The 26,844-nt window shown below is 61.1% G+C and overlaps 1 protein-coding gene across 7 annotated transcripts in view; it reads right to left on the bottom strand.

Annotated features, from left to right (window-relative positions):
• Positions 1-26,844, bottom strand: part of TP73 (tumor protein p73) — a 68,448-nt gene that overhangs the window by 6,629 nt on the left and 34,975 nt on the right. For all 7 annotated transcript variants that reach the window (XM_082615603.1, XM_082615602.1, XM_082615606.1 and 4 more), the window contains 3 exons: positions 12,737-12,985; positions 1,020-1,206; positions 550-665 (listed from right to left, as the gene is read on the bottom strand). In XM_082615603.1, the coding sequence (XP_082471729.1) occupies positions 550-665; positions 1,020-1,206; positions 12,737-12,985 (552 nt within the window). The remainder of the gene's footprint in view (positions 1-549; positions 666-1,019; positions 1,207-12,736; positions 12,986-26,844) is intronic.

Raw genomic sequence — 26,844 nt, 5'->3', positions numbered from 1 at the left:
TTGGTGCCACCCCTACTTCTCTCCACCCCAGCTTTTTACCCCAGTCCGGCCCGCGCACCAGCCCCAGAACCTTCTGCTGCCTTCAGGTCAAAGTCAGACCCTGGTCTCTCCGCCCCCGCCCACCTCTTGCAACAATCCCCCCCCCAACCTCCCCCCAACCTCCGGGCCCTGCAGTGCTGTGCCCCCGACCGCAGGTCTCTCCTCTCCCCGCGGCCCCCCAGCTCTCCCCGGGCTAACTCCTCCTGACCTCAGCCCCTCCAGCCCCCAGATCCCAGGCTGGGGTGTGGGAAACAGACAGGCAGGAAGAGGGGATGCAGGGCCGGGCTGAGGCCCAAGGGTCAGCAGGCCCACCCCCCACTGTAAAGCGAGGGATGTGGATGCCTAGAGAGGGCCAGAGGGGACCCCCCCTGCAGCTAGGCAGTGTAGGTGGTCAGAGCCCCACCCACAGGCAAGGGAGGGATGGACATGAGGGCGAGGGAGGATCTGCATAGCTCGGGGACACTTGGGAACTGACCCGAGGGGTCTCTGCCCCGAAGCCCTGCCCCCTACCTGCGGGGGCTCGTAGGGCACCATGACGCTCTGCCTGCCGGTGACAGGGTCGTCCACGTACTGGGAAAGGTTGTTGCCCTCCACGCGGATGAGGTGGCTGGCGGGGGCGGACTGTCCTGCCGAGACAGGGGACGCCACTTCAGAGAGGTGCCAGCCGGGGTCTGCGCCCCTGTGCCAGGTGCATCGCAGCAGACTCGGGCCTCCCAGTGGGACTCAGACCCGCCGGCAGCCCTCATGCACCTGGGGCACTTGGCCCAGCAGCCCTGCTCCCCGCTCCCCTGCGGGCACTGGCACCCAAGGCCCCAGGCAGAGCTGGCAGGACACGGAACTGGGGAGAGGGAAGCTGAGCCCACCTGTCAGCCCCACATCGGACCTGCCACCTCCAGGAAGGAGACCCCGGGCCAGCCCTCTCCTTCCCGGCTGGGGCGCCTGCCGCTGGGCACAGGAGTGGGTGGGGCAGGGACACTCACCTTCGTTGAAATCCCGCCCGAGCTCGTGGTTGGGGCAGCGCTTCACGACCTCGGTCACGTGCTCCGCCTTCTTGTAGATGGGCATGGCGCGGATGACAGTGCCCGGAGGCGGCGGGGTGGACACCTTGATCTGGATGGGGCATGTCTTGGCGATTTGGCAGTAAAGCTTCTTTAGCAGAGGAGAGTACTGCAGGGGGTGGGGACCCGGGTGAGGCTGGCCGTCCCAACTCCACACCCTCGCCCACTGTGCCCCCCACCAGGAGTCCCGGCCACCGCATGCCTGACCCCTGGCTGAACACCTCCGGGCTTCCTTCCCTCAAAGAGCCTCTCCCCTGCGCCCACCCATCAGTGTCTGGCTGCTGTGGGCTCAGTGAGAGCAGCTGCTCTGAGTGCCCCGTGCGGCCAGGCTGAGACGCTTATCCACCTGGATCTCACTGGCTGGAGAAGTAGGTACCATTAGGTCCATTTTATGGATGAGGACAGTAAAGGCCAGGATGGTGAGAAGTTGCTGCTGGAGAGCAAGGCTGGGGCGGGGGCTGGGAGCCAGGTCCAGTGCATCAAGCCTGTGAACCTTAAGCCCCCAGACTGCAGTAGTTTGAAGGGGGGAGGGTACAGCCTCATGTCTCAGGTTTTAAAAGCCTGGAGTTAGGTTTTCTGTCCTCTGTACAGAGGAAACATGCACAGGGACTCCCTGGACCATCCTCTGAGGGGCCAGCCCTTTGGCTTACTTCTGGCCACTGCAGGTGGGGGGCTTTGACCTTGAAGCCCCAGGACCCCCAGCCCAAGACCTTGACCCAGGGAGGATCGGAGGACTCCCGGGCCACCTGAAGGGACCTCCAGGGCGAGAGCCCAGAGGTCCAGGTGGCCCACCCGAGGACCCAGGCCGGCTCTCATGAGTTCAAAGTGACCCTTGATGGAAGGGTCCCTTGGAAACAGGGGTGCCCACTTGTTTCCAAGCTGGCTATCCTCCAATGACTGGCTCCTGGGGATCCATCAGGGCTCCTCATGGCCCCATCCCCCAGGGACAGTGGGGAACATCAGGGTCTCAGAGTCCCAGGATGCTTCCTGTCCCCATGCCACACCCCTGGACCCCCCACAAGCCCCTGGGGACAGAGTTACTCCAGCCACAGGGTCCTGGAGAGCCCCCCATTGCATCCCACCATGGTCGTCAGGGAAACTGAGGCTGGAGACAGGGCTGCTGCAGACCAGAGGACGAGCAGGTCTGGTCCCACATTTGCTGAGGAAGCTGGGGCCTGACACCCTGACCCTCTGCCCATCAAGGGACACAATGGACCCTCAGAACCTCGGAGCCCTTGGCCCTGAGCAGTGCGAGATGTCCTTCCTCTGATGAGCTGAAACCCAGCTGGAACTGCTGACCTGGGGTGGGGTCTTAGGGGGCTCGGGGACAAGCCCGACTGGGGTCTCCCTAGTGGTGTCTGGGGGATTGGGACCCTGTCCAACTCCCTCAGCGGTGACTTCAGGACGAGCCCCCTTAGGCCCTTATCTTGGAAGGGAACTGGATGCCCACAGGGCTTGTCGCCTCCCGGGTGCCCCATCCACCTGTGCCTGCGACCCCGCTTCGGCAGGAAGGGACATCCCCCATGGGTGTAGGTGGGCCCTCAGTGGGCTTGGGGCCACATGGGGGGGCAGTCCTGCTTCCCAGGGAGGGGACTGCTGACCTCCTGGGTCCCCACCAGTATAGATGCTGCCCCTGCACTCCCCAGAGCACCAGCTTGGGAGATAAGCTGAGCGTCCTGTCCTGAGGGCCGTGCCCAGGGCAGCAGTAGCCCAGCCCAAAGCAAACACCAGTTGCCAGTTTAGTGCCCAGCTCTCTTGTCCACCATGTGTGAGGCTTCAGGACATGTCCCTGACCTGAGACAAGTGTGCAGTTAGTTTCCAGAGGAAATTGCCTGGTGAGTGTCATGGAGGAGCTCCAGGGGCCTACTTAGGGGACTTCCTGGAAGCGGAGGGCCCCACAGGGAATGGCAGGCCTCAGCTGGACTTCAGGGACCTGAACACAAGCAGTCATGGAGGAAGAGGCTGGGGTCCCGACAGTCATCCACTCAGCAGGCCTCTGTTGAGTGCCTAGTGTTTGCCAGCCCCTCGGCTCACTAAGGAAAATGGGCAGAGCCCCTCAGCCCCCAGAAGGAACTAGACTAATAGGAGGCTCATGCCTGAATGCCACGCAGCCTCACAGGGGCCTCCTGCAGCGTCGGTGGATTCCAAAGGGTGTTTCTTCTCCTGCAGTTGTCCCACCTGCCTGCGGAGGGTCCAGCGAATGAGGTGACCAGGGCTGGGGGCGCGTGTAGAGGACCCACAGAGAGCTGGCCTGGGCTGGGGGTGGTCAGCAAGGGGAGAGGCGTCGGAGGCCTGGCCACTGTGCTGCAGTTTTGGCTCTGGGTTTGATAGCTGGGATGCCTTAAACCACTGGACACCTCTCCGCGTCTTGAGCGTTGGCCTGTGATGTGCTGCTACATGTAACACCCCTGAGCCTCGCCCACTGTGGAAGCACCCACACACATTCCTGTGCTTCCTCATCTCCAGGTGAGGTGGCTCCTGGCCTCTGGTGTGAGCAGGGGCATTGGGTTCAAGTCCAAGGCTATGGTTGGGGAGGGATGGAGCTGAACGCAGGCCCTGCAGTCCCCTCTCCGATGTCGACCAACCACCTCAGGCAGCCCCAAGGAGGGAATGGAGCCAACAGGGATGGAGCCAGGCTCCAGGCATAGCCTTGGGAGGTGCAAAGCCGCAGCCCCCAGCCCCCGGCCCCCTCCCCAGGCTCCCTGATCGTGGCCACGTGGCTTCAGAGCCCCCGCCCCCACCAGCGCAGCCCTTCCCTCTGGCCTGCCTGCCCCAGACCCACTGGCCACCTCCTCCGGAGCTGTGGACGCCCCGCCCCTGGGAGGAGCTGCTGGGAGCTGTCCCTGGTACCGAGGGCAGCGGTCGCCTGACCGCCCCTCCGAAAGCCGAAAGCCGAAAGCCAGCTCTCGGCTGGGAGTGCAGAGTTGCCTGGGGTGCCTCACCCCGGCTGGCGATGAGCGTGGAGAGAGGAGGCCCCTCCCTCTGCGTCCCTGGCAAGGCCCCCGACGGCCTTGGGTGGGCCCACTCCCTGTAGTGGTGTCCCCAGCCCAGTGCTGCCCTCAGCTGGCTGCTCGTGCTGACCTTGGGCACACACCCGGTCAGGCCCCAGCCCCCGAGCAGGGGTTGGACCCATGGACGCCCAGCCTGGCCCAAGTCGGGCAGCTTCAGGGAAGGATGCCTGAGGTCTCCCCACCCTGGTAGCATCAGGTGGTGACACCTGCGGCCGCTGGGCTGCACGGCAGGAGAGAAGCCTGGGAGGGGGAGGGGAAGGGGGTAGGCCTGAATAGCCAAACCTGGGGTTGGGGGCAGGGTGGGACCTGGAGGGAATGAAGGAGCCCCCTCACCCCCTCCCCTAGCTCCTTCCCCTCCTCCCAGAGCTCCGGGGCCTCAGGCCTCCCTGGGCACGGGGCAGGGAGGAGGAGGGCTCCTGGGTCCTCATCTGTTTTGTAAAAAAGGTCACTCGGAGATGCTTCTTCTGGACCTCCCTCCCTCCTGCCTCTCCTTCCCTCCCTCCTGCCTCTCCTTCCCTAGAACCGCTAGATGGATGTGTTTCAACAGATTCCGAGCTGATAAAATCTTATTTATCTTCGGCGGTTGACACAGAGCCGTCAGGACTTGCCTGTTCTGGGATGCGTGAGTTCCTTCGTGTTTGCAGGAAATGGTTTGCCCAGACGCTGGTGTATGCCCATCCTGCCTCCACCCGGTTCCCCTCCTCCGATCCACACACCCCACCCCCACCCCAGTCCACGATAGGCCCGGCCCAGCCTGGCTGGGAGCCTCGGGCCTGGCAGGGCTGGTGCAGGGGGTGGTGGGCAGAGGGTGGTGGGCGCGGCGTGGTGGCTGTTAATTTCCTCGCGCCTGCTCCCCTGCAGCTGGGTGCCCAGCACGGGCAGGTCTGGGCAGAAGGAGAGTGGAGAGGTGATAATAACTTGTCTGTCATTTTCCAGGGACGTGTAGCATCTTGCAAACCGCAAATACCGTTAACCAGCTTGGGTGAATCTGTTACAACAGATTCTGGAAGACGGGGCCTGCAGTGGGGGCTTTATTTTTTTTACTGATTTTTTTTATGGACCCCTTTTATCTGCTGTCTGTGCGTGCGTGTGTGTGTGCGTGTGCGGGAGCTCACACCCACGTTTCTCTCCTCTCTTGGGTTATGGACCCTTTGAGGACCTCCCCAAGACCACAGGCTCTCACTCACCATAGAAAAGCCCTTGTGTCTTCACTCAGCGGAAAGTGGCCAGGAGCATGGGGGGCTCTGGCAGGTGTCAGGGAGGTGACCGGCCTGGGGGGTGACCATCACCCCAGCATGCTTCAGAGCACCCATGCTCAGAAGGCAGTGAGGGTCCACACACAAGGAAACCCACGGCCAGCAGCCCACCTTGGCTGCGGGCCTGGTGGTTGGAGACTCCGAGGGCCCCCTGGCTCCTGAGGGGGGGCCACAGCCGGTGCCTGGCCAGCAGATAAAGGAGGCTGCTCCAGCCTCCCCTTTTCTGTCAAGATGCTGTGTGATGAGTCTCAGTCCCAACTCCAAAGGGCCTTGTCGATCCACTGCCCCACGCCATGAACAGTGCGGGGAGGGGGTCTTGCACACAGTGGGGTCCCATTGTTATCACCCTCACTCTGGCCCCAGCCAGAAGCTCCTTCCCAGGGCGGAAGGAGCTGCCCAGAGGCCGGCCCTTCTTTTAGCTTCAGTGACACCTTCACGGGCAGGGTGAGGTGAGCCTGGGCCTCCATCGAGTCCTTGTTCTGTAACCCAGGCCCAACATCTGGCCACCCCCGGACCCTGAGGAAGGGGTGAGCAGTACATGTTCTGAGCCCTCGGGACAGGCCAGGTTTGCAGGGAGCCCCAGAACTCCCGCCACCGGCCACCCCTCCCACTCCCAGGGCACAAAGAGCATCGATAGCCCAAGCACCATGCTCAGCCTCACCAGGTCCAAACATGGCCCCTCTGCCCACAAGCTTGACTTTGCCAGCTGGAGAGCCTGCCTGTCCTGGCCTCCTCTGAAGACCGGCGTCCCTGCTGCAGGGGGCATCCCCCAGCTGGCCTCATGGAGAGAGCGCTCTGGCAAGAACGCAGCCAGCAGGGCTGTGGGTCGGGCCTCAGAACTGCCCGGCACGGGGCGGCGTGGGGAGGCCGCCCACCAGCCCAGCTCTGCCCAGCCCCGGGAGGGCCCCCTTGACGGCCAGGGGAAGGAGGTCCCCACTACGCTCACCCCATCCCACTTGCAGCCTTTTGAGCTGGCCTGGCCTTGTGAGCACGGTGACTGCAAGGGTCAGTGGGCACCTTCCGCTCACAGGATAGTCCAGGAGCCTCTGCCTGTGGGCCCACCATTCTGGACACGACCACTGTCCAGTGTGGGCAATTCCTTCCCCGAGCGCCCTGCAGCTTCCAGATGGCCTGGGGCTGGAACAGCAGCAGGAGGCGGGGGGATGGTGGGAGGGGAGGCCAGGCTGTGGCTGCAGCTATAGCAGATACTCAAGGTGGCCTCTCCGGAGGGCCATCGTGTCAGCCCCGACGGGAGCCCTGAGGATGGGTCCTCCTGTCTCTCACCTTCCTGCCATGGCAGCTGCAGGTAAGTCCCCAGTTCAGGACCACAGGTAAAGCCACGCCCTGCAGCCAGGAAGCAGTGAGTGCATCTCTTCACTAAATCAACTCCACTCCCGGCCAGCAGGAGAGGAGCCCCCGGGGACCTGCACGCCCTGGACACGTGGGGTGGTCACTTTTCAGCTTTTAGTACAGTTGGCTGCCATCGAAGTTTTCCCTGGAACCTGTAAATATCCAGCGAAGCATCTAGGGCAGGGAGTGCTGGCTTCTACACATCTGACCCCGCAGCACATGGCGGCTCCCATCACATCAGCACCGCCTTGGTTCATCCTCTCCAAGGCCCTGGAGGCACTGGCTGCCCCCTCACAACACGAGGACCCACGGAGGAAGGGGGCGCCTCGCCCTGGGCAGGTCTGTGATCCTGGGGAAGCCTGCCTTCAGGCCACTGCGTGTTTCCCCCAACAGCCTCTGACTGTCCACTTCACTGAGCCCTGTGCACCTTTCACGAGGACCTTCCTGCCCTAGAATGAGCTGTGGCACTCACAGCCCCGATCGTGGCCGGTGGAATTTCAGGGCCTGGGATCCATGAACTTGAGCTTGGCTTCCAAGGTTGGGATCTGAGAAAAGCCCAAAGCAGATTTCCCTGACAACCAACCACTCGGACCCACCCAGCTTGGAAGCCAAGCTCCAACTCGCTCCCCCAGGGCCAAGATCCAGGGCACTCAGGACCCCCTGGCTGCAGCAGTGGCTCTAGGAGAAGCTGGGGCGAGAGCTCCCCTTTGGCCCTCATTTTCCCAGCTAGAGACGGGGCTAAGGGCACCGGAGGGGGGTCAGGAACAGGGGGCCAGGTTCAGGTGCGAGAAGAGGAGGAGGGGCGGGTCCCAGGCCCTCCTGGCCTGTAGCTGCGTTTACCTCTGAGCCTGGTCAGCCCTGGAGCATTGTAATTATAAAGTGTTCTTTATAATAGAGGAATATATATAAAGGAATTTTCATCAGTCGATAAAAATCCAGCTGCGAAGGTGAACTGGGCAGACTTTCCCCACCCAGTGGCAGCTGTCACTCACTCAGACAAACAGTAGTCGCAGGCTTGCTGGGCCCAGGTGCTCCCCACCAGGGCAGGCCCTGGACCTCTGAGGGGTCAGCCCCCCTCACCACTGGTCCACTGGGTCCTGGGGGAGGTCCCTGGACCCACCCCTCGGAGCTGAGAGGAGGCTGCTCCTTTGACGCGCTCCACAGAGGGGCACAGGCTGTGCCCCCCACAAGCTGCATGATGAAAGCCAGGGGTCAGGCTGCCGGGGCTCAGACCCCGACTCCACCCTTTGCTGACGGGTGACCTTGAGCAGCGACCTGCCCTCCCGAGCCTCGGTTTCCTTATCCGTAAATTGAGGAGGACATGAGAGCCCAACATGTACCGGGGTGCTCGGGGGGGGGCCTACCCACGCAGGGGCCCTGTCCGCGCACCAACCAGACACCCTAGAATCCACAGAGCTGTGTCCAATTTGGAAACAAGCCCCAGACAAGAGAGGACTCTTGGTAAAACATCTATTGCATCATGCCCTGCCCACAGCCCCGCACCTGGAAGATGGAGCCTGTCCCTGGGGGCTCCCCTCGCCTCCCCTGCAAGAACCTCAGGGCTGGGAGAGGGGGGCTGCCCTGGGACCCCTCGGCGGCAGGGACTCGGGGCCCCTTTCAGGGCCCCCCAGGCTGAGTTCTGTGACCTCCAGGCGCAGGGCTCCCCCGCTGCTTGAGGGGACCCCCACCTCGGGCCGCGAACCGGGGCACTAACCCCCCAGGACCAGCCACAGGGAGCGCCCCGCCGCGGAGCTCCACACAGGGCAAGCGTTTGCTGAAGATTCTCCCCAGTTTTCCCTGAAGACTCGGAGGCTCATCTCTACAATGAACACTGTTAGGACTCTTCCCTCGGCTTCAAATACGTATAATTGCTTCTGGTGCCAGTAAAAGGTATTAATTCCACTTATGCATTCCATAAACTTTTAGGATAACGCAATTGATACCGCGATCATGTTGGGACACCTCCACTATTATTTTCCTACTTGCAAACCTCCGAGGGGCTGGAAAGTTTTCTCCCGAATCCATTAGCGTTGACTCAGCCACATTCTACCCAGGAAGCCCTCGTAGAGCCTTTGCGTTTCCCAGGCCCCCTCCCACTTTTTCCTGGGGCAGGGGTGGTACGCGAGGGCATTGACATCACGTGGGCCAGCTCGCCCCCAGGACAGACGGATGGACACCCACCCCGTCGGATGCGGGGGCAGCTGGAGGTCATTCAGGGGGCTGTGATCAGGCTGGGGGGCTGGCTGGAGGCCCCCAGGGACAAGCTGTGTGCCCTCGCACCCGTGCGTACCCGCGCCATCTCGCCTCATGGCAGCCTGCCCTGAGGGCCGTCAGCAGTGCCACCCAGTCTGCCCGAGGCGCCCACAGATGCCCTGCTGGGCCAGGGCTCCAACCACACCAAGCCTGCCTGCTGACCTTGGAGCCCCTCCCCAAACCTCCAGAACATCAAGGACAGCCCCTCCCCTGGAGAGGCTCAGGCTGGGAGCAGGCCCCACACTGCCAACCCACGGGGGCCCCCGGGATGGGAGTGGCCATCAGGGGCCAGAGGCCAACCCCTCCATGTCCCAGGGAGGGTGTGGAACAGGGACCCAGGCACCTGGCACTGCCATCCCTGTCCCGGCTCCACCCGTCCACCAGCCCAAAGAACATCAGTGCCCAGGGGTGCCGGGGCCTTGCTCACAACTGTGATCTCTCACGGCATCTGTCTCTCTCCAAAGCCCAGACGGCCCCGAAAGGAACAAGCCTCAGCCAGGATGCTCACAAGCAGCGAACCCTGGCGGGGCGTTACAGAACCCCCTGTGACACCGCGACCCTGCCGGCCAAAGTGCCATCTCATCCTGCCCCCTGCTCCTGGCTACAGGTCCCTCCTCTGGCTGCTCAGTTACCTGCTACCCGCCTCCTCCTGACTCCTGTGGGAGGGGAGGGGCTGTCAGAACCCTGGGCAGCGAGCAGGAGGGGCCTGCAGGCCTGTGTGAGCAAGTACATGTGTACAGTGTCTGCATGTGGGCATGTCTGCACATGTGTCTGCATGTGTGCCTGTGTGTGCATGTCTGCACACGTGTTCGTGTTTGTGCATGCATGTACGAGTGTTGCATGCACGCATACGTGCACACACGCCTGTGAGCTGAGGGCTCCAGGCCCCTCTGCCCCCAAAGAATGCAGGCGTGAGAGCTGAAGTCAAGGGACACAGGTCAAGGCAGATGAAGCACCCGGGGCTGGGGGAACTCCCAGGAGGCCTTGGCCAAGCAGAAGCCAAAGACCCCATTAACAGCTGCGGTCGCTTGGGGGCTGGTGAGGGTGATTTTCCTGAGCAGGAAGAGGAGAGAAGGCAGCAGTCAGTTTGGAACTGCACTTGAGAAAAATACGAATTAGCTATCAGTTACCAGCCGGCTGGCGTAGGGGGGCCGCACACGGCACGGCGCGGAGGCCCGGAGGGCAAGCCTGGGCGGCGAGTCTGGGCAGCGCCCGCACAGCCAGGCCCCCAGAGCTGCAAGCAGGCGGGATGCCCAGTGCTCCCCGTCCTCAGCATGAGCCAGCCGCCTGTCCCCCACCCCTCCCCGGGCAAGGCAGGGAGCCTGCAGGGGTGGGGTCTGCTCCCAGAGCCGAGGTGCCACGAATCTCATTATGGATGTTTGTCCCACCTCCACCCCCGCATGGGGAAGGGCTGGGGAGGGCGTCTGTGGGCACCAGCAGCAGCTCCCCCCTCCTCGGCTCAGCTCCGTGAGCCCTCAGCGGGGGTGCAGGTGGAGGTGCCCAGGCTGGGAGGGAGGTGTCCACTGCTCGGGCAGTGGGGGAAGCGGGGCTGGGGCTTGGAGACACAGCTGCTCGGACAAATGAGCCTTCCCCTGCCCTCTGGTGTGGCCGCTGGGCTACCTCCGTCCTGGACAACAGACCACCCCACGGGGCCACTTAGGGCCAGCACAACTGTGGCCGAGCCATGAGCACCTCCAGCCCTGAGGCCACACACCTGGCAGGGGGTGGTGGAGGCAACCAGGAGGGGGCAGCTCCCGTCTCTCCCTGAGGACCAGCTCAGACCATCCCAGGTGCTCAAAGCCCCCCAGATGCTACAGACCCCATCAGCATCCTCAAACAATGGAGAGGAAGGGAGCCAGGACCACCCCCCCACCCAAGCTGCCTACCAGGACTCCTACGAGACCAGCAACTCAGGCCCTGATGACAGAACGTCAGTGAAGGAGGGACCGGGACCCCCCCACCCTTAGAAGGGAGAGAAAGGGCTTAGGGAGCGAGTCAGAATGTGGACTAGGAGCAGTAGTGAGCCTCCTGTCACTAGAGATGTGCAAATGTAGGGATGCCTCGAGGGCCAGACCTCAAAGCAGGGGTGTGGGGAGCAGGACCCCACAGGCAATAAAGAAGCCCCTGCAGGTGCAGCTTTGGCTAAACAACCTTGTCCAGGAGGACCAGGTTCCGTGGCAGCCCACCCCCACCCCCATCATCCAAGGAAATAATGAAGGCGTCAGCACCGGCTGCGCTAAGCCCACCCCGGTTAGGCCTTATCACCTCCACCAGTGGAGCGATGGAGTGGAAATTCCCAGACGAGGACATCTGGGCACCGACGGGAGCAGCTGCCCCTCTTGGCCACTGGAAGCCCTGGAGTCGGTCTGAGCCTTGACTCAGCGATGGGTCAGCAGCTGCAGGAGCCCACGGCTCAAGCAAGAACCAGAGCTAGCTGCAGGGGGCCGTCCAGCCTGCCTGCCGCTCCGCCCCACCTCTGGCCACCCCAGGAGTAGTGTGGGAGAGCCACAGCCTGGCCAGCAGGACAGTGGGGAGAGTGGGAACCGGTCCTCAAAGCGGCAGGACCTCGGTGTCACCAGTTGGGAACTCCCTCGGGGGCAGGAGGGAGTGCATCCACCCTGCATGGACTCCTTTGCTCCAGGGTCCTTTCCCAGGGGCCTGGAGTGAGCACGGAGCCGCTGTTCCCAGAGGAGGTGACGTGGCCCCATGGCCAGGACCGCCAGAGCCACGCTCACTCTCCCCTCCTGGGGGCGGGCAGCAGACCTGGAGGGTCCTTGGCGCACCCTTTCCTGCCCGATGTCCTAGGCTCCAAGGCAAGCCGGCAGTGTATCTGGGGGTCTTGGTGTCCCTAACCCTTTACTCTGCCCTAGCGGGGACATCAAGCAGCACCTTCCTCTCCCAGCCGCAGTATGGACAGTGCAGTTCAGTGGTTGGGGGCGCAGCCGCAGGAGCCAGCCACCAGGTTCCCATGCCAGTGCCCCCACTTACCACCTGCATAACCCCGAGCAGGCTACTTCCCCTCTCCGTGCCTCGGCGTCCCGGACTCTAACACAGGACAATAGTAGATTCTACCTCGTGGCTGCAGGCAGTTTCAAGGGTTTACACAACCTCAAAGAGCTTAGGGCAATCGCAAGTCACAGCTCTTGGGGAGTGGGTGTGTGGGATGTTATCAAGCTTGGCAAAACCTCGACCATCTCGACGGGGGTCAGATTGTTCCCAAGGGCACAGTGGCAGGATCTGGGGTCCGCGGCACTGTGGCTCCATCCCTGACACCCATGCTTGGAGATGACAACCCAGAGAGGGAGTGGGCAAAGCCGAAACCCGCCTACAACAGACACTTCTGGCCAGCCCTGCACTGCCTGGAGGAGGTGGCCTCCGTGGGCCCCGGCGCCAGCCTCAGATGGCTCCAGGTGTCAGAGCTGTGAGCCTGCTGCCCACCCAGGACAGGATTCAAGCCAGAGCCCCCACTGAGCTCAGGGATAGCGGCCGGACAGTCCTCGTGAGAAGGGTCTGCCTCTGTCTTCGCCGGGGGGAGGGGCATGTCCATCTCCTCTGGGGCCCTGTGGGAGGCTGGCCCACTCTGGCCACGTGTCTGTCCGAGGGGTGGGCACGCCCAGACTGTCCGGCCCCGAGACCTGCCTCCTGGCCGGGTGGAAACCCAGAACAGGTGCAGATGTGCACGGTGGCCATCCCTGGGTGCCCAGGTCGCGGGCAGCCCCTCCCCACCATGCGCCCCACAGGTGACCGCCGGAGCCGGGACGCCACTCACCGTCCAGGTGGCCGACTTGGCTGTGCTCGACTGCTGGAAGGTCACCTCGAAGTGGTGGGGGCCGGGGTAGTCGGTGTTGGAGGGGATGACAGGCGCGGGCGACATGGTGTCGAAGGTGGAGCTGGGCTGCGCGTAGGGCGAGTGGGTGGGCACGCTAGCGCCAGCGGCGTGCTCCGGGGCGTAGGGGCTGGCCGAGGCCGCGCGGCTGCTCATCTGGTCCATGGTGCTGCTCAGCAAATGGAACTGGGACTGGCAGGAAGGGGAGGAGGGAGGGGGGAGACACACAGTCAGGCTGGAGAGTGGAAGCCATCCCGTCCGGGAGGTGTCCTGTTACAGGAGCCTTAAAGGGCCAGCAGCTCAGTCATCCCAAATATTTCCTCGGGGGGTTGGGGGGGGCCCACCCGACAGGTCACTACTTGTGTTGGGATAAACTGACATATTCACCTCGCCCTCCCCTCTCCATCAGCCTCCCAGTGCTTGGGCTCCTGGGGCTCCACCGAGCACACCTGGAGGGGACCGGCCTGCGGGGGGCAGCTCCCAGCCCCGACTGACACCCTGGGCGCCTGGCTGCAGTCGCCAGGGGCAGCACCTGGCCAAGGGAGCCACGCCTCCTGCTGTCCCACCGTTCCAGCTCAAGCCCGGGAGACCCCACCCCCGGGAGCAGGGCAGAGAGCGGCCCCAGCGCACAGGGTGGGCACACCCCGGGCTCCGGTGCAGGGGCTGTCTGCCCAAGAGGCTTTGGGAGGCCAGATGCGGCCCCTCGGTCCAGCCCTGTAGGGGGTGGGACAGCGCTGGGGGCTGAAGGACAGTGGCTGAGGCCACCTGAGAAGGGCCTCTGCACGACGACAGGCCGCCTTCATCCATCCGCATCTGAATGCCCCCCCAGTTCCTCCTGCTAGCAGGTCTGCCTGGTCCACACCCTCTGCCCACCCCAGGGCGCTGGCAGCCTAGCCCCCTCCGGGGCCACACACAGAAGGAACAGGAACTCTTAACCTCATGGTGTGGGCGTGTCCCCTGGGTCACCCTCTGTGGGGTCCGGACCAGCAGCCCCTGCCAGGAGCTTAAGGGAGGCCCCAGCGAGGAAGGGAGGGGGCGGGGCCCACGCCTCAGCGTCTTGAATCCAGGGCAGAGCAGGTCTCCCCTGGAGGGCTGGCAGGAAAGACCCACCTTCCCAATCAGGAGGCTGCCAACAGGAGGGTGACACAGTAGCTGACACGGGCCAGACCGGCTCTGACCGCAAATGTTTAAACAGCTCCTTCTCTGTGCCAGCCAGGCTCAGAGGGAGGGCGCCACTGCCCCCGAATTGCAGATGAGGAGACTGAGGCTTGGAGTGGGGATGGTAACGCCGGGGGTCCGTGAACTGGGGGGACTTGCATCTGGCGGGCAGAGGGCCTGGAGTCCCGCTAGCGGGGTGGAGGGGAGAGGCAGACCGGACAGCGGGAGAGGGCGCCCTCTGCTCAGCACCCCCTTCCCCTCCTCCAACCTGAAAAACAAGCGAGCGAGTTCCTCGGATGGTGGGGGAGCCCCGGCCGTGGGGCGACCCCGGTGCTCAGCCCCCTCGTGCACATCAGGAGGGTCGGGCTCCATAACCCAGAGCCCCTTGCAGCTCGGCACCCCGGAGGCACACCCGTGTCCACATCACCGAGCCCCCCGGGCCCCCTCCCAACCTGGGGAGGGAAACCCTCTCCTGAGGTGTGCCCAGCCTGGAGGAAGCTCAGCACAGGTGATGACCTAGGGGGAGGGAGGTGACGGGTGATGGATGACAGGCGGCTGATTCTTACCAAAGCCACTGCCCCACCCCCACCCCAGACCCGTTCCTCCTGCCCCACCGTGCCTCCCAGAGGCCAGGCAGGTGCTTTCCTCGGATGCTCCAGCCCTGACGGCCAGCTGCCACCCAGTGCGGATCAGCCGCCAGGCCCGACCCCATGCCCTCCCCGTTGGGGACAGCCAGACTGGGCGACGCCGTCAGGGTGTTGGCACAAGGCCCTGGCCGAAACTGCCATCTGACAGATCCCTTGGGTGGGTCTCAGGCTTTTCTATTTGAACCTCCAGGGTCATTCCCCCCACCCTGTAAACCTGGGGCCCCAACACCAGTGGGATGGGGGCCCCCTGCCGGGCAGACCCCACTTCCCCGCCCCACTAAGGCCACCTTTCCTGTTCCGTGGTCCCCGCAAAGGCCTTCCTAACTTCCTGTGCCTTCACCTGGAAGACGAACGGGGCTCAGTGCCCACTGCCTTGCAGATGGATAGGCAAACTGCCGAGTCTGTGCGATGGAATGTTATTCCTCCACCATCAGAAAGAAACCAACTACTGATGCTACAACCCAGAGGAAATGCAAAAAACACGCCACACGAAGGCACCGACACGAAAGCTCACACGCCATACGGTTCCCGTTTACATGAAAGTCCAGGGATGGCAAACCCACAGGGACAGACACAGATGGGGGGCAGCCAGGGCTGGGGTGGGGCTTCGGGGTGACAGCTAAGGTGCAGGGTTCCCTTCTGAGGCCATGAAAATGCTCTCAAATGGACTGTGGTGATGGGTCCATATACCTGTGAACTTTTTTAACTGGAGTATAGTTGATTTACAATGCTGTGTTAGCGTCTGCTGTACAGCAAAGTGATTCAGTTATACACATACATGCATAGTCTTTTTCATATTCTTTTCCATCATGGTTTGTCACAGGATATTGAATATAGTTCCCTGCGCTATACAGTAGGACTTTGTTTTTTGTCCATCCTGTAAATAATAGTTTGCATCTGCTAACCCCAAACTCCCAATCCATCCCTACCCTGCACTCCCCAACTTGGCAACTCTAAGTCTGTTCTCTAAGTCTGTGAGTCTGTTTTGTGAGTATATTTTAAAAATACTGAATTGTATACTCCAAGTCGGTGAATTGTGTGGTATGCCAATTATAACTCAATAAAAACAACTGAGGGACCCGGCCAGTCCTCACCTCTCCTGGCCCGGGCCATTGTGGGAGTGAGGGGAGCGACAGCCAATGCCTCCAGAGGGCCCGGGTGGGGGCCCCACGTGCTCTCACACCCCCTTGCTCTGGGAGGGCCCTGCTCTGCGTCCCCCCGTCTTACGCCTTCCCACTGGACTTCAGACCCAACAAGGACAGACCTTGTCCCATGGGTCATCAACGTACCCCCGCACGGGCACAGGAAACATGGCCAGTGTGAACTGAGCTGCACTGCAGACATAAGGGCACAGACTCCAAGGACTTAGTGCCAATGAAAAGAATAGAATAAAATATCTCATTCACAATTTCTTACTGATCACTTGCTGAAATGAGCATAGTTTGGGAAAAGCAAAATAAATTCTTGAATTATTTTTGCTGTTTCTTTTCACCATTTTTAATGTGGCTACAAGAAAATGCAACGTTACATGTGTGGCTTGCATCCCATTTCTACTGGATGGCCAGCACTGGACAGGGTCCTCCATCAGTGGCCAGTGAGGGACTCACAACTAATTATTGTTGTTGCTATTATTATTAATTATTAGCACATCCTTTGGGGTTGTAGTGCGTTTCTCATTACAGAGTGGTTACTCAGGAGGGCTGCTGAATGAGAGAGCAAGTGGGCACAGGGATGGAGGGATGGAGGGATGGAGGGAGGGAGGGAGGAAGGGGGGGAGGGAGGGATGTATGTATGAATGAATGGATGGATAGATGGATGGATGGGTGGATGAATGGATGGATGGAGGGAGGGAGGGATGATGGGATGATGGGATGGAAGGGGGGATGGAGGGATGGAGGGATGGATGCAGGGAGGGAGGGAGGGATGGATGGGGGAGGGGGAGGGAGGGATGGATGGATGAATGAATGGATGGATAGATGGATCGATGATGGATGGATGGGTGGATGAATGGATGGAGGGAGGGAGGGGGAGGGATGGACGGTTGGAGGGAGGGGGATGGAGGGAGGGAGGGAGGGGGAGGGATGAATGGATGGATGGAGGGGGGGATGGATGGATGGATAGACAGATGCATGGGGCAGCAGGATGCCCCCCACCCCACCATACAAATGCCCAGGAATGAGGACGGGATGGGAGCCTGCTTCTCCCACTTGCTGGAGGCTGAGAACCTGGTGGGTCCTGGGGGGAGGGGTCCCAGCCTGCCAACCCAACCCCCAGAGATCTCCTTTCTCTTCTAGGTGCTGAGCATGACCCCTCTGGAGGGTCTTCCCTTTTGCTCCACCAAGGGCTGCAGGGAGCCTTCCGCATCCCTAGCAAGGACAGCCCAGCCTGGGGTTTCATGTCTGTCCCCCCCGGCTCCATCCCCAACAGGAGGATGGCCCAGGCCAGCAGAGCAAGCTGCCCCTGCCTCCCAGTTCAGGGGAAGGGGGAGGCAGCCCCACGCTGACACGGTGTTCAGATTTTAACTTGTCCACATTCTTTACAGATCTGAGGCGAGTGCCAGGGAATTAGTCACTGAACCAAGAGGAGCAGGGCTGATAGGATCTCCACACCCAGCAGCCACAAAGCAAGAGGGAGCCTGGAGGCTTCCAGCGGGCTGGCCCGGCACAGGAGTCCTAATGAGATGTGGGACCGCTGCATCCCTCATCCAGCAAGGGTCCCATCTCCTCTCCTCTCGCTCCAGCCCTCCAAGGTGTCAGGTTCAGGGGCCTCCTGTGGTCTGGGGGCCTGGGAAGCCCCCTTCTCTCCGGGAGCCTGATGACACTAGCCTTGTGCTGGGCGGATGCTGTCGGGGCAGACCACCAGCGCTGCTCCTTCCCTCCGTCCTGCTTCCCCAGGGACACCCCTGCCCACACCCAGCAGGGATGGACAGACAGCAGAGATGTTTATCCCCCTGGTTTCCCTGAGGCTTGAGCGCAGCTGGGAACCCGCAGATTAGGAAGTGTTGCATCCTCACCTTGAAAGGCCCTGCCTTCCCTACCCACAGGGAACTTGGCATTTCCTTCCCAGCCAGGCAGGGAACTTTGCTGGGGCCACCCCCCACCCAGACCCAGCTGCTAAACAGGGGAGTCTGGACCCCAGGGGAGGCCAGCGTGGAGGCCAGTGTCGTGCCCAAGGCGGCTGCACCGAAGCCGGCAGGGGTAGGGGGTTCTCCAGAACCAGAGGCCCCCGGAAGATGAGACGAGACCCACTTGGCAACAGGGAGGAACTCAGGCAAAACCAGGACGTTTTTGGTTTGTTTGGCTTTCAATAAGAACTCCCAAGAGAGTGGGCTGATTGGGGCACGCCTGGCCCGCGGCGGCCCACATGTGCCTACATGCGCGTGCAGGGCTCCTGGGCCCGACCCAAGGCCCGACCCAAGGAGGGCTGCAAGCGAGCGGGAGTCGGGAGCCAGCGGGTGGCCTCTCCCCAGCATCCCCGGAAGCGCCAGGCCTGCCTCTAAGCCTCAGAGGCCCCTATGCCCAGTAGGCTGGGCTGGAGCTCTGGGAGGGGGTCTTGAGGCAGAGAGCACTTCCCTCTCAGATCGCAGTGCCTCGGGCGGAGCAGGACGATGCCCTGGGGGCCCCTCTCTCCAGCCCCTTGAAGACGGTCCATCCATTTGCTCCACAAATGTGTTCTGACACTCTGTCAACTTAGAGCAAGATGCTGGGCCGGGGTAGGGGGGTCAGACTGCTCTCCCGTTGCGGGCCGTCTGCAAACCCACACCGTGTGCCTGGGTTTATGTCCCAGCCTCTGCAGGGCAGCCAGGCTTTCTCCTGGGGTCAGCGTCTCTCAGGCAGAAATCCAGAGTGGCCTATTTTTGCTCCGTGTCGGGCAAGGGTGCACCTTGGGGCCCTCCTGGGGAGCCATGTGCACACGTGTGCTCACACACAGGGCCCAGAACACACGCGGAGATGGGGCACTGGGCTTAGACCTCAAGTTGTGGCCACCCATCTGCAGAGGGAGGAGGCTAAATGGGGAGGGGCTGAGGGGGTCCCGCCCCCTGAATGGACAAGCTGCTCGGCCTCTGCCAAAGCCTCCGGAGTCCCAGGGAAAGGGGGAGGCTTCCCGAGGAGCTGCGGGGAGATGTCCAAAGGGGGCTGCCCTGGGGCCGGGATCCCAGCCCAGTTCCCACCCACCCACAGCTCCGTCACCATGTCCCCAGCCCCCAGCCTCAGGGGCCTCTTGCCCAGTCCCTGCAGATCTGCTGCGGGCCTTCCCGCACACAGGTTAGCCCCAGACTGGACGCTCAGAAACTCCGGGCTGAATGAACCAGACCCTGGAACTCCCAAGTAGACCCCCCAAATCACACAGGCCCACTGTACCCACTCCTGTGCTGGGTGCACTCTGCGGCCCAAGGCAGCTCCAGCCCATGGCAGCCCTTCCAGGAGACCCTCGTGGCAGTGACCACACTGCACCAACCAGCACCCCTGCCAGTGCCCAGGGGCTGGCCAGCTCCCCGTGAGGGCCGGGAGGCGGCTCCCCGCACCCTCCTCTGACTCCCACAGACGGCCATCCCAGCCAGCCTTCTCCAGGGCCTGGGCTCTTCCCGCTTCACCAGGTCGACCCTTTCGTTGTGAGCTGGATTTTGTGGGTTTATACGTATCCCATTTTATGTGATTATTTATGTAGAATTTGTAAGCCATCTCAAATGACTTTGGGAGATGTACCTGGGAAATAAACTGTCTGTGACAGTCTGTGGCCCCATTCCCTCCTAATCTCTAGCCTCCCTGCATCCATGACCACCTTCAGCCAGGCTCCAGGATGCCAAGATTAGACAAGGCCAGTACAGACGGGCTGTGACGCGCAGTCAGGGGACCCAGCACAGATTTACATTTAGGTACCACAAGTGCTCTCCAGAGTAAAACTTATTTTTTTTAGTGAACGTGGTAACAGGAAAACTTGTCAGTAAAATTTAAAACGACTCTGGTTATGTCCCCAAAGGCTCACGGTTTCAGGCTGCCTCACCCAGTGGAGGGGACTCAAAGCCAGGCCAAGCGGGGGCAGCTGGGGAATGCAGAGCTCAAACACTGACTCAGGAAGCATCTGTCTGTCCCGGCCGCAAGGACACAAAGATTCGAAAGACAGGACTCGCTCGCCTTTGGGCAGTGATAACAGCTCCCAGGAAGCCACAGTTTCCAGCCTCCTTTCGACACTGCAGGTCCATACCACAGGGCCTTTGCTCATGCTAGTCACCCCACCCCCAACACTGTCTCTCCTACCTGTACCACCTCTCAAGGATCACCTCCTCCCTGAAGCCACCCAGGCTCTCTCTACCTGTTCTAGTGTTCGAGGACTTCCTCCACTGCTTCTCTGGGTTCAGTAACGTGATGATGCACACCCATGTGGGTTCGCATCCATGCCCACCTTTTACCAACGGCTTCTGTGAGGGCCCAGCAGTTAATTCACTAAGAAGCCGAGGATGGCGCCCGACACACGGAATGCACAGACGTGTCTGCTCTTGTTCCTACCAGCTCCCTCTCCCACTACCTGCCCCAAGGTGGGCATGGATGGCCACGGTCCTGGGAGCTACCACATGGATGGCTATCGCAGAAACATCGGTTCTGGCTCCTTCTTTTCTAAGCCATGGGAAGGCCAACTCACTCATCTTGCATTCTTCTGCATTTCTGGCAGAAATGGAGGTTTTACGCTTTTAATGTTCTTTCAAGGTGTGGTCAGAAGACTGTCACTCAGGGCACCCACCCAAGGCCCTGAGGGCCCGCCTCGGAGAGGGCCCCCTGAGAGGTTTGACCTTTTCTTGCAGCTTGGGCCCATGACCCCCCTCCCAGTGCTATTCAGTTCAGCAGAGAATGATCCAGTAGGTCATAGTGCACCCTTCCCTCCACGCCCAGAAAGGATCAGGAGGGACTCAGCAAGGGACAGAAATGACAGGACAACTCGAAAGCGCAAAGGAGGCTGCCCGGCGGCAAGGGCAGACGGGCAACCAGCGTGAACAGGGACCCAGGATGAGACACGTAATTACAGAATCCCCACCATCCAGGGAGCAGGGCCAGGAGAGAGAAACTTCTCCTCAGCACAGAAGCCCCGACCTCAGAGATGAGAGGCTCCTGCTAAGCTAATTTCTCTCCACCAGAGTGTACAACCCATCCAGACACCTTCCTCCTATTCTAGCTCCTATTTCTGCATTAAGAACCTGCTGAGTTTCCAGGACACCTGCAGCTCACACGGGCAGCTGTCCAGCAGTCCAGTCCATGGTGCCCAAAGTGTGCGCCACGGCACGACTGCAGACCTTATCAGAGCCTTGAGGACAGCCAGTGTGTGAGGCGAATCTTGGAGAGAGAAGTGGCACGGAGCGCTCGCTAACCAGGAACTCCTGTCCCCACAGGAGCCAAGCTAGCTGGCAGTGGGGGGTGAGGGGAGAGGACCTGCCTCTGGCTCTTTAAAATGGCCCCCCTTCTGGCAGAGGGCAGCCTGGAGGGGGACAGTCTGACAAAGAGCTCTCCCCTCCCTGTCAGGCAGGGATGAAGTTCCGCCCTGTGGGACAGCGCTCTGGTCCTGCCTCCAGGGAGTGCTGGGGTCCCCGCCCATCCCAGGGCACCCAGCCACCATTGGCCTGTTCCAGCCCTGCCTTTTCCAAATGGCCTGGCTGCATGGCTTGGTCACTGCCTACTCTGTTCTAGAGAGGAGGCCCGGAGTCCTGGAGACAGCGGCTGAGCAGCAGAACTCTTGCCCCCTCGGTCTCAGGGCGCCCATGCTGCCACTGGTTTGCCCATGGGACTGGGTTGGGGCTGAATTGCCGGATTCTAGAGAAGCCAGGAGTGTCCCTGGGGGGCACTTTCCGGGACTGCACCTGTGTCCCTGCTCCTTCTAGGAGGGGCCTGTGTGTATTTTTTTTTTTAATACATGAAAGTTGCACCTTTTTTACTCCATAAAGGGTTGGGCCTTTTTATCCCTTTCTTATGAAAGGGTTGGAGAAGTTATTTTTTTGGTTTTGGTTTTTGGTTTTTTTGGCTGCATTGGGTCCTTGTTGCCGTGCGCGGGCTTTTCTCTAGTTGCGGTGAGCGGGGGCTGCTCTTCGTTGCGGTGCGCGGGCTTCTCATTGTGGTGGCTTCTCTTGTTGCAGAGCACGGGCTCTAGGTGCGCGGGGTTCAGTAGTTGTGGCACGTGGGCTCAGTAGTTGCAGCGCACGGCCTCAGTAGTTGTGACACACGGGCTTAGTTGCTCTGCGGTATGTGGGATCTTCCTGGACCAGGGCTCGAACCCGTGTCCCCTGCATTGGCAGGCGGATTCTTAACCACCATGCCACCAGGGAAGTCCCAGCCTGTGCGTTTTGAACAGAGGAGGGTCCTGTGAGCAGCAGCATTTAAGGTCCCACCAGACTGAAAGGAACTAAAGGATCAAGGTTTGTCTTTTTTAATTGGGGGGAGGGGGGCATCCCTTTTCCTCTGGCCATAAGCCTCCAAAATAACTGTCCACGCCTTTGTGAAGCCACAGCAAACGCTCCACGGCCACCCTGGCTAAGCGCGTGCAGTATCTCACACCCTTGACTCTCAGCTCTTTCTAGAAGCTGAAGCAGGTCTCCCTGGCTGCTCTGTGTGGAGCCAGCAAGTTGGCGGCAGCTGGCCTGGGCTCCCCGCTAAGGCTCCTCTCACTCTGTGACCTCAGTCAGGCTCACAAGGATCAGGCAGGGGACCCTCGAGACCCCAGAATGGGAGGCCCGGCTGCCGAGTTGGCCCTATCAGTGTCCTCCATGCTTTCCCTGAGACCCCTGACAACGGGGAGTGAGGATGCTTCCAAAAAACCCCAAGAAGCCCAAATGCAGCTCCAAGCAAAATCTACCCGTGACCTTCCCAGATGTGCAAGGTGGTGACCCACCAGCCTGAGGCTCCGCAGTTCCTCCCAACTCCGTCCCTCCCTCCTTCCCTCCAAAGCTTGCTGGGTCCCAGCAGACATGCCCATGCTGCCTACCCCTGCGCTGTCTGTTGCACCCCACTCCCCCTGCGGCCTGCAGCACCCACCATGCATCTAGCGCTGCACCAGGGCCTGCAGAGTGCCCTCACAGCCCTGAGGGAACAGGCTCCAGGCTGCCCCCCAAGGTCAGCCTCTGTGCACCGGTATTCAAGCTGCCCGAGGCCCACTGCAAGGCCTGGCTGTGTGGTCCAGCAGGGGACCTCTTTGCAAAAATTGGAAATCTGGTAAATACAGTAAGTCCCCTACATAACAAACGAGTTCCGTTCCAAGGGCACGTTCGTAAGTCCAATTTGTTCGTTAAGTCCAACAAAGTTAGCCTAGATACCCAACTAACACAATCGGCTATATAGCACTGTCTTATAATAGGTTTATAATACTTTTCACACGAATAATACATAAAAAAACAAACACAAGGGACTTCCCTGGTGGCGCAGTGGATAAAACTCCACGCTCGATCCCTGGTCGGGGAACTAGATCCCACATGCATGCCGCCACTACGAGTTCACATGCCACAACTAAGGAGCTGGTGAGCCGCAACTAAGGAGCCTGCCTGCCACAACTAAGACCCGGTGCAACAAAATAAATTAATTAATTTAAAACAATAAAAAGTTTTAAAAAAAAACACAAAAAATAAAGAAAACATTTTTAATCTTACAGTATAGTCCCTTGAAAAGTACAGTAGTCCAGTACAACAGCTGGCATCCAGGGGCTGGCGTCCAGTGAACAGGCAAGAAGAGTTACTGACTGGAGGAGGGAGAGGAGGTGGGAGATGGTAGAGCTGAAGGGTCGTCAGCAACAGGAGATGGAGGGCCAGCCGCAATGTCACTCACGCCTGATGGTGATGGCACAGGTTCTGGCTCCTTGCTGGATTCAATTCCATCTACCCTCCTGAAAAAAGGATGCAGTGATGTCTGGGTAGTAGCTCTCTTTTTCTCATCATAGATGACTTGGTAACACTGGATTGCATTCTGAACGGCTGCCGCAACCTTCATGTACCGTCTACGTTCAGGTCCTGTGCCTCAAACACTAACAACGCCTCCTCAAATAAAGAAAACCCCATGCCACTTCCTGCGTCGTGAATCTCTGGTTCTTCAATGACTTCTTCTTCCTCTTGTCTTTCTTGGCGCTTCTCAACAGTACCAGCTACATCACCGCTGCTTTTACGCTTCCTCTTGTCTTTCTTGGCGCTTCTCAACAGTACCAGCTACATCACCGCTGCTTTTACGCTTGCTTCCGGACATCCTGGGCTTGAAATAAAGATACTGTACTGCTGCACTCTATTCAGCCCTGTACAGTAAAGTACACGAAAGCACAACCACCTGTAGAGGATGCACGCACGTGACCATGTGCGCCAGACACACGCACTAACTTATGTGATTGGACACAAGAACGCATGTTCACGTCTTTGAAAGTTCGCAGCTTGAAGGCTCGTATGTAAGGGGACTTACTGTAGTGTTATCTGCGTCTTTGTCAGGGGACCAGAGTGTGGATCCAAATAGGAAGGGGGCTGGGTGCAAAGGTCACCAGGTGGAGCGCCCCTGTCCCCCACGCTCTGCCGGGCCCTCTGCCCTGTGGCCCCTCCCCGTTCCCCTCCTGCTCAACTGTCACCTCCTGCAGTGAGGCCCCCAGCCCATCACTCCCACTTCAGGTACAGCACCTCCTAACCCAAGCTTCTACCCTGCGTGACCCAGTTCATCCTGTTCCTGTGCTGGGGAAAGGTTAGGGTTAGGGTTAGAGTGGGGCAGACATGTGTCTGTTTGTCACCACTGTCACCCCAGGTTTGAGGCCCTGGGGTCTGATCTCAGAGGCTCTACCTGGGGAGGGTCAGCCAGGTGCCCCCTTCTCTGGCGTTCTCTGTCTGCTCTGACCCCCAGTGTCCCCGTGCTCCCCAGAGGATACCAAAACCAGACTTTCAAAAAATAGAGAATGAAACTTCCAACTCCGTGATCTTCGCTGGCAGGCATGTCTGGGCTTGGGTGCAACCTCGCCCAGAGGTAAGTGACTGACAGGCCGTCTAGGCTCTGGCTGGGAGATAACCCGTCCCACTCGGAGCAGGACCTCCATCCCGCTGGTATTTCCCACAGCATCTCCAGGAGTCTGTGATTAAACGGATGGAAATGCCAACAAGATTCGACTTGTGCTTGGGGGGAAAGGCTCCCTCTCCTCCTGAAAATATGCACATACGCTCTCTCCTCTCACGGGGCCCTGCCCAATCCTAGCCAGGGCCATGTGGAACTTTCCACACCTTGTGCTGGACTGCCAGGGAGGCTGTGTCTGCAGGACCTGCAGCCGGAGCCTCCGCCTGCAGACGGCGCTGCTGAGTCAGTGAGGGTGCAGCCTGGATCCGAGAGCCTCCACAGGGCCCCCCAGGGGGTCTGGGGTCTCAGGCTGTGCCCCTGCCAGGCTCTGCGGAGCTGCCTTGGAACAGGCAGGTGACCCATGGGATGCAGAGATTTTTTTTAACCACCAGGAAACAAGCCCAGCCTACACCCCATCTCCCAGCATGCTGAGAGCCTGGAAGGAAAGTGGGGAGCTTGGTGATCTGTCACAGGGCCAGCTCGAGGGGTGCAGGCAGGGGTACGGGTTCCCCCTCCTCCCTGAGCACAACTGGGGGACGGTCTGCCTTCTCACCCCCTGCCTGCACCCCCAGAGCCTGATCCACGTGTCCCCTGACATCCTTTAATCCATCCATCACTCTGTCCGCCTGTCTGCCCATCCTGCAGATGCTAAGCACGCCCCGCCTGCACCAGACACTGAGGACACCGAGGGGGCCATCATGGGGAGGCCCCATGACGGAGTGGGGACAATTGTGACAAGTGCAATGAAGGGGCAGGGAGGGGGCTGCGGGATGGCACAGAGGGGAGGAGGGCGCAGCCCGCAGAACTGGGGACTGCCTGGACTTACTCGGTGAGTCCTGAGGGCCGACCCCAGCCCCTCCCTCCAGCTCTGAAGCCAGGACCAGCTTCCCGGCAAGGGGTGCAGCTCAGCCCTTCAACACACATCTCCCGGGCACCCCCCAGGCCCTGGGAGACAGCGGCGGGCACAGAGACGCAGCCCGTACCCTGCACCCTCCAGAGCTTAACTCACATGAGGAGAGGACAGCAGAGAACCAACTAACCGGGGCTTCAGAACAGGCTGAAGACAAAGGAAGAAGACAAAAGCAGACCAGTGGGGGGCGGCCAGGCCAGTGGGGCTTCTCGAGGCAGATGCCACCGGCTGCCCAGGTACTGGGGAGGTCTAGACCCAGATGTTTGAGAGGGGGAAGCCTTTGGGCCAGAGAGCCGCAGGGCCGAGGGCAGGACATGGCTCAGAGGAGCAGAACCCTCCCTCCGGGAGCCCATGGGGGACTGAACGCAGGAGGGACCCTCTAGCTCCGGAGTCGAGTGGGAGCTGCATGGGGCCAGCACGATCCAGGTCAGGCTGACAGGCTCCTAACGAGCGGGATGCTGGCGCCGCAGGAGGGGCCCGGGAACAGCTCCCAGGTGTTGGCCAAGTGAAAGAAGGAAGCAAGGGTGGATTTTCCGCCTGCCGAGAAGGGACAGTCACCCATGGGGGGCGGAGGGGGATGTGTGTACGTGGAAGTGGGGATGCCAGAGGGCCGGCGCTGCGGGGGTAGACCTAGAACCTGGCGAAGGGTCGGGAGGCCGGGCCAGCGAGCCCGGCTGGTGGGGTGGCCCCTCCGTCCCCTGAATCAGGCTCTGGCATCTCCTTCCGGAAAGGTCAGTCCCTCCCCCAGCCCCGAGAGCCGGCACCCTCTCAGCACACGGTAGGGAGAGGCTGCTGCTCCGTCCCCAGCCCAGGGCCGCCCTGCTCCCAGTTCAGCTCTGTCCTCTCCCAGCCACGGAACGGGACTGCCTCCTGCCCGGGTCGCCTCCCACCCCCCAGCATCGTGCCCCCCTCCCCCCGCTTCCCAGGCCGCCCCTCTCGTCTGCTTGGTGGCGTCTCTCCCTCTGCTCGGCTCCGATCTGGGGAGCCCGGTGCTCCTCACCCTGCGTGGGGCCCCACCCGCCCTGACTGTGAGCCCTATACCTGTGCCAGACTCCCCCGTGGTCACCTCCACCCACACCCTCCAGCACGCAGGACTCCTGCCCCGAAGTGTCCAAGCCGCTGCTCCAGCCAGTGCGGCCCAGGATCCGCGCCGCCCTCCCATCCGCGAGGCTCCAGAACCCGGGCATTTTCCTGGGTCCTCTCCTGCCCTTATTCCAGAGATCAAACAGCCTCCTCACCGGATCACTTCCCACCGCCTCCCCTGACGCCTCCAGTCCGCTGGGCGGCCCT

The sequence above is a fragment of the Mesoplodon mirus genome (genome assembly GCF_964341445.2).
Source record: "Mesoplodon mirus genome assembly, chromosome: 3".
Classification (NCBI taxonomy): domain Eukaryota; kingdom Metazoa; phylum Chordata; class Mammalia; order Artiodactyla; family Ziphiidae; genus Mesoplodon; species Mesoplodon mirus.
The sequence above is the reverse complement of the archived record's forward strand: the minus strand, read 5'-3'. Positions and strand labels throughout refer to the sequence as shown.